The sequence below is a fragment of the Montipora capricornis genome, chromosome 9, assembly GCF_036669925.1.
Source record: "Montipora capricornis isolate CH-2021 chromosome 9, ASM3666992v2, whole genome shotgun sequence".
Taxonomy (NCBI): domain Eukaryota; kingdom Metazoa; phylum Cnidaria; class Anthozoa; order Scleractinia; family Acroporidae; genus Montipora; species Montipora capricornis.
In genome coordinates, this window is record NC_090891.1 from 47437053 (window position 1) to 47444405 (window position 7353).

At 36.7% G+C, this 7353-nt stretch overlaps 1 protein-coding gene across 1 annotated transcript in view; it reads right to left on the minus strand.

Moving 5' to 3' along the window:
• Window positions 1-215: 215 nt before the first annotated feature.
• Window positions 216-7353, minus strand: part of LOC138015811 (QRFP-like peptide receptor) — a 7704-nt gene continuing 566 nt past the window's right edge. Inside the window, exon 2 of the mRNA XM_068862921.1 lies at window positions 216-1687. Within this exon, the coding sequence (XP_068719022.1) occupies window positions 728-1687 (960 nt within the window). The 3' untranslated portion in view covers window positions 216-727. The remainder of the gene's footprint in view (window positions 1688-7353) is intronic.

The following is a 7353-nucleotide window of genomic DNA, read 5'->3' on the forward strand; positions in this document are numbered from 1 at the left end:
CTCTGTTTTACACATCTTCTTAATCTTTGTTATCATCTTATCGGTTTCTGTATTCATATACTTATTAATTGAGTCTCAACAGTAGAACATACTACGGGAACAAAGAAGTGTACTTTGCACTTACCGGTTCTCGAACTCGCACCCTCCAGATCTGTAGTCCTGTCTTCACCACTACACTACAATGACTACAACGACGAACATGCTCAACCCAACAAAGATCTTTTTATTTTTTACTTTTCTATGATTGGTCAATTTAATATCTATGTACAACAACCAAAACTAATCCTAACCTGACCCTAATTTTTCTCTAGGCTTAAGTTAGGCTCCAAAAGAGTTTCTTTAATCCATCTGAGTGCGTATTCAATCTCAAGCTCTTAGCTTCCAGCAGCTTACCCTCATAGCTGTTTGTGGCGCAGTGGTTAGAGCGCTTGCCTTGAGATCCGGAGATCCCGGGTTCACGACCCGCTCTGACCACTCGTTGAATTTGATCCTGGTAGTCCCTGGTTAAACTTTCCAGCTGCACTTGTAAATAGCCCACTGGTTTGCCTCTAGCCAGTTGGGATTCTCAACAGTTGTTTTTGTTCTGTTCTGTCGTTTCGTTGTGTTTCATTAACCCTGAAAGTATGTATGTATTGTATTATTGTTTCTCTTAGACTAAGTTTTGCCAGGGGTCTTAATTTATTTTTAAACCCATATTCACCAGTTAACTGAGTGAATTCTCACAACTTTAAATGTCATTAAGAGGAAAACCCTGAACTGGCTCCGAGCGAGATCTACAACGCAATAATAAAAACAGAGATCTTTTGAACTCTGGCATTTTAAATGCATATAACAATGGATTTATAAGAGAGTTTCCGTAAAATAAGCACTCTAAGGAATAAACTAAATGCTTTCGTGTTTCATGAGAAATGGTTTCAAACATTTCGCTTGAAGTAACAGAAGAAAGAAACACGAAAAATGGAAATGGCATCACTAGTATTAACGATACAATTGTTACAATGAACAATGTCTTGGTCAGTTTTCTTTCTCTTCTGATTGCACCATGATGCTGAGGATGCGTTCCACAGTTAAATTTAGTAGCGATGGACGTGTAAGAAACAACGATGATCAAAAGGCAACACAATAGCAACGCGAGGTATGATGCTTGCCCTTGAAAAATAGTAGTGTTATCTGAGCGGCCCAGGAAACGTGTTGAACAAGTGATAGCTGTAGACAGGGCAGCTGTAAACCAAACACCCGCAACAGCTGCTCCAAATATCTTCTTTTTCATGAGGCGATGCTTGAATGGACGAAAAGTTGCGTGCATCCTCTCCAAAGAAATAGCAGCAAGGTTTGCTACAGAGGCTGCTGTAAAGAAATGCGCCAAACTTGCAAAACATGTGATGATGTCAAAGCTCCTGAACAGGTTTATCGTCCACAAGTTACAATTGAAGCCCAATAACAAACTCTCAGTGATCAAGATGTATGCAACAAACATGTCTGCAACCGCCAGGCTGATCACCAGGTACGTGGTACGCTTGTGAAGGATTCGCTCTTTCAGGAAAATAATGATTGTAAGGGCATTCATGGTCACTATAGCAACAGCTTCGATGTTAAATACTGTCAGCCAGGCGATGCACTCGGATGAAGAAATGGGCTCAAAATTTGGAGGAAGTGTTCTGTTTTGGTGATGAGAATCATTGGCCATCTACGTGAAGAAAGAAAACGACGATTAGAACATTAGGATAGTTTGTGATCGGCTAAGAGAAATGCGGTTGTTAGGTAACGCAATACAAAAAAGAGGAAAGAGGTAATTCGGTAAGAAAATCGAAGGTAACAAACTAAGCATTCTGATTGGCCAATAATCACAGATAACCAATCAAATGTGAGTCCCCTGCACAATTATCATAACTTTTCTTTTATTTAATATCAATAAGTAGCCACAATTTTTTTTTCGTACAATTTGAAAAAATTAAACACTGATAAATTTAAGACCTCTGGGCTTGTGCAGTTTAGTTGGCTTTTAGAAAACTTACAATATTTTTTTGTCCCAATTTGCACGAAAACATCGTGATTATTCATATACACGCAATCTCGCTTTAAAGCAATGAACGAATACACTTCGTATTAGTAACATTCCGTGCTAAAATGTATTTTATCATGATCGTTTGATAAAGCAGCTGAAAATGAAGTGACACAGAGAGAACCAATAAAAGCGGCCTCTAAGTGGCGCATTGACATCAAGCACAAAAGCTCGAGTTGATGAGTCTGAATATTGATATACAAGTGGACGCTATCTTTGAGAAGACATTGTTGAGGAAACAGCCTATGTTTCAACCCTATGCACACATTTCTGGGTTGTTTCCCGAGTTTATCTGCTAAATGTCTTGTAAAAGCGCACAAAAAATCATTGACTTTTGCTTACCTTTTTCCCTGTAGGTTCTTTATAATCTACCCAAAATACTTCAATGCTATTCAGTCTACGTCTCGTTAACTGAAAGACAGATTCATTTCATATACCATTTCATCACTTGTTACACGTTTGTCAAATAGCGGAAATCGAAATATTTTGACTATGTATAGGTTTCAAGAAACTTGGCTCTTTTCTTCAAACGATATGTGCCAGTAATTATATATATATATAATACATGTTTTATATGTCGATTCCTTTAAATGTTCAAATCCAAGTTCAAGATCATAAAATTCCGCATATATGTTGCCGGTAAAATTCGTTCTCAGGTTCAATCCGTTTTAACCTACAATCTTGGACAAAATTGTTGAGAAAACTCTGCTTTTGGACTAAACTCCGATCACGAGTATGAAAAATAAGCTCTCTTTTTGCCCCCACCCCCCCCCCCCCCCCTGATCAATGTTGCTAGACGAAACAAAGCATGTCGAACCTGGGCTTATCAACATTGGTTGTAGGGGGGAGGGGGATCGCTAATAATGTGCGATATTGAGGACGTAGTGCGCAAAATAACCTCTGTTTTTCATATTCTCAACCCTTTTTGTCCAAGATTGTAGGTTAAATTGGTGATCCTCATATTACCTTGGTTGAATACGCACTCGGATTGAAGAAACGTTTTTGAAGCCTAAATTAAGCCTAGAGAAAAATTAGGGTCAGGTTAGAATTAGTGCTGGTTTTTAAACATAGATATCAATTGACTTATTATACAAAAGTAAGTTATGAAAAGAACTGTGTTGGGTTGGTGAAGACACAGGACTTAGTATAGATTTGAAAGGTCCGAGCTCGATCACCGGTTAAGTGCACAGTACACTTCTTTGTTTCCTAACTTTGTTGTAATGCTGAGACTAAATGGATCAGTGTATGAATGCAGAAGCCGATAAGGTGATATGAAACATTAAGAAGATGTGTTGAGATGCGTAAGGCAGAGCTTGCGGGAAGGTATAGGTGTTTTCAATCCTACTAGGTAGAGTGCATATTCAAAAATTTGGTTTTATCAACGGAGTTGATAATGTAAATTGGCCACCGTACAGAGATTCTAAAATCTGACGTTTCGAGCGTTAGCCCTTCGTCAGAGCGAATCGAGGGATTAAAATAAAACCAAATTTTTGTATACTACTTCCCCACTGACGCAGCACCACAGTTTCTTCAGAAACTACCCCTTCATTCAGAGTGCATATTCAACCTAGGTAAAATGCAGATCACGAATTTAACCTGTAAGGTAAAAACGGATTCAACCTGAGAACTGATTTGACCGACAACATTTTTGAAACAATTAAAATTTTGAAACAATAAGAGACTAAAATATTTGCTTAAAAGCCCAAGAAACGACAATAAGGTTTTAGAATACAAGAAGGAAGCCCAAATTAAGGTACGAAAAGTTTGAAATTTGAAATGTCAATAAATAATGTCTTAGAGTACAAAAATAAAGAACAAAAGGAGATTAAAGAGAAGAAAAGCGATGGAGATGACAACGACTGGGGAAAATAGACAAACTGTTACAGCTTTGCACGAATATGGTCATCCTGCTTTTCTTAGTTTTATTGTCAATTCAAGTAAGTTTAAATTTTATTTACCGAATGTTCAAAAACAAGAAGGTAAATGAAGTATAAACCAGGCTTTTGTTCCCGTTTTTAACAAAAAACAGCCAATATGATAACAGGAAACCGGTTGCTGCAAAACTTATCAATTTCAACTGTTGAAAAGAATTTCAAAGCAGGGCAAATAAAATACAATGCCTTCTTTTAAGACGCTAAATTACTAACCTTGGACACACCTCGTTCAGTTTTCGTCTTGGGCAATTTGTCATCAACCTTGTCTTACACTCCAAAGTGCAAGCTACGACACCTTTTTATTTTTCCTTGAAATTCAGTGACGTCATTGTGCTTCGCCATCACGCGAACCATTTAAGTGGAAAAAAATAGCAGTGTAAGTTAAGTTACGGACCTCGACCTCTGTGAATAAAAGCCGATATATATTTTCTTCCAAGAAAACGTATTCGAGTTTTCTAGCTGTTTCTTAAACTTGCGTAATTGCGCTGAATGAAAATTTGCTATAGAAGATGTAACCCGAGAGGAAGAAATTTAAAGTAAGGTTAATTCACAAATTTGGTCACCTGTCCAGCATAGAATAATAACGCCTGCTCAAGGTCATGTTATTGATCGTTGGCATTTTACAAAAGAATTAACTGTTGCCCGCTTTCAAGTAATATGTAATGAGGTAATGAAAGTACATTCTAGTGTTTATTAAAAAAGACTGGTCTGAAATTTAGTCTTTAAAAAATTTCAAACGTCATGTCATCAGTACATTACCAAGACAACTAGCTCGCACAAAGAGGAGAAACTAAACTATTTTTCCTGAAAAAAACCTGAGAATTGAAGTCGCTTCGAAAAGAATGCTAAAGTGAATTGTGAAGTGAGGAACTGACTAAAATATTGTGCTGTTTCACCTTAACAGACAAGATAGAAGCTGTGTTTAAATCAATATTTGTTGATGACTTCCTCTCCAGCTGCATCGAGAATGTTTTTGTGTTTAACCCATTGTTAAGCACACTTGTCTTTAAAGTTTGCCTAACTTCATGTCAAAACAGAAGTGCATCAATAAATTTAAACACATAATTTGCCTTATAATTGTGCTTGTCGCTTCTTATGTCGTCAGTAATGTTTAAGAAATAGAAAACATGTACCGTGTTTCTATCGAGTTTTAGTAGAATTCTACTAGTATACTAATGCAAATGCTGTAATGTGATTGGCTGAGCCATTGAACACTTTCAGCCATTAGTGTGCAGTGGCTGGAAGTCGTCTTGGAAATAACGACGTTTTTTTCGTTTTTTCAAAGTTTTGGAGGAAAATTTGGATGCAAATTAAATTTTAAATGGCAATTCAATCCGAGCGATCTTTTTCAGGCGCAAAGTTTAATAATACGTATGTAGTTGCTATGGTTTTATTTTTCATCCCCAGTTTTCTATAGTCCTGTCTTCACCACTACACTACAACGACGAACATGCGCAACCCAACACAGTTCCTTTCATTTTTTACCTTTCTATGATTGGTCAATTACTATCTATGTATAACAACCAAAACTAATCCTAACCTGACCCTATTTTTTCGGTAGGCTTAAGTTAGGCTCAAAAGAGTTTCTTTAATCCATCTGAGTGCGTATTCAACCTCAAAGTCTTATCTTCCAGCCACTTGAGCTCATGGCTATTTATTCCTCTAAGTCTTGCCAGGAGTCTAAAGTTTGATGATGTCGAATGCGCTCTCAGCTTTGCGGGTCCATTTCTTGCGCGCATGTTTTTGTTCGCGTCACGCAGCTCTCCAAACCATGTGACAATGTGACACAAATACATATGTACATCAACTTTATTTATCTCGAAATTTCAGTGTAGGCTTAGAAAGTTAGTATTTTATCGCAAACGTGACTAGCAGCCAGAAAACATAAACTAAAAAAGAGCAAACAATTCCTTACAAACTTTAATATATTTGAATGGATCAATCTTAGCATGCATGCATTTCCACGGCTCTTCCTTTACATTAACTTGAATAAAGTGTTTCCCATTAAAAACAAAGAGGGAAGTAGGACGAAAGTATCAAAACCTTCAGTTTTTATATACTTGGTAAACACATATTCATCAGTTAACTGAGTGAAAACTCCCGACTTTCAAGTCATATCGAGGAAGAACCTAAACTGGCTCCGAGCGAGATCTACAACACAATAATAAAAACAGAGCTCTTTTGAACTCTGGCATTTTTAACGCATATAACAATGCATTTATAAGAGAGTTTGCGTACAAAAAGATACAAAAGGAATAATGGAGCCTTGAGTGATGCATTATTGTTCAAAATCTCTCACCTAAATTAACATTTACAAGAAAAAAGAAATCTGTAAATGGCATCACTAGTATTAACGATACAATTGTTACAATGAACAATGTCTTGGTTAGTTTTCTTTCTCTTCTGATTGCACCATGATGCTGAGGATGCGTTCCACAGTTAAATTTAGTAGCAATGGATGAGTAAGAAACAACTATAATAAAAAGGCACTCAAAATCATTGACTTTTGCTTACCTTTTTCCTTGTAGGTTCTTTATAATCTACCCAAAATACTTTAATGCTGTTCTACGTCCCGTTAACTGAAAGACCGAAAATAATCTATACCTGTTACACGTTTGTCAAATAGCGGAAATCGAAATGTTTTGACTATGTATAGGTTTCGAGAAACTTGGCTCTTTTCTTCAAACGATATGTGCCAATAATTTGATACATATACACTACACTTTTTATTTGTCGAGTCTTTTAAATGTTCAAGTCCAAGTTCAAGATCATAAAATTCCGCATATATGTTGCCGGTAATATCCGTTCTCAGGTTGAATCCGTTTTAACCTACAATTGTAGGTTAAATTGGTGATCCTCATTTTCCCCAGTTTGAATACGCACTCAGATAGATTAAAGAAGCTTTTTTGAAGCCTAAATTAAGCCTAGAGAAAAATTAGGGTCAGGTTAGAATTAGTGTTGGTTTTTATACATAGATATCAATTGACTTATTATACAAAAGTGATTTATGAAAAGAACTGTGTTGGGTCGCGCGTGTTCGTCGTCGTAATGTAGTGGTGAAGACACAGGACTATAGATCTGGAAGGTCCGAGCTCGATCACCGGTAAGTGCACAGTACAGTTCTTTGTTCCCTAACTTTGTTGTAATGTTGAGACTAAATCGATCAGTGTATGAATGCAGAAGGTGATAAGATGATATAATATGAAACATTATAAAGGTGTTTTGAGATGCGTAAGACAGAGCTTGAGGGAAGGTATTGGTGTTTTCAATCCTAACAAGGTAGAGTGCATATTCAACCTAGGTAAAATACGGATCACGAATTTAACCTATAAGGTAAAAATTAAAACGGATTCAACC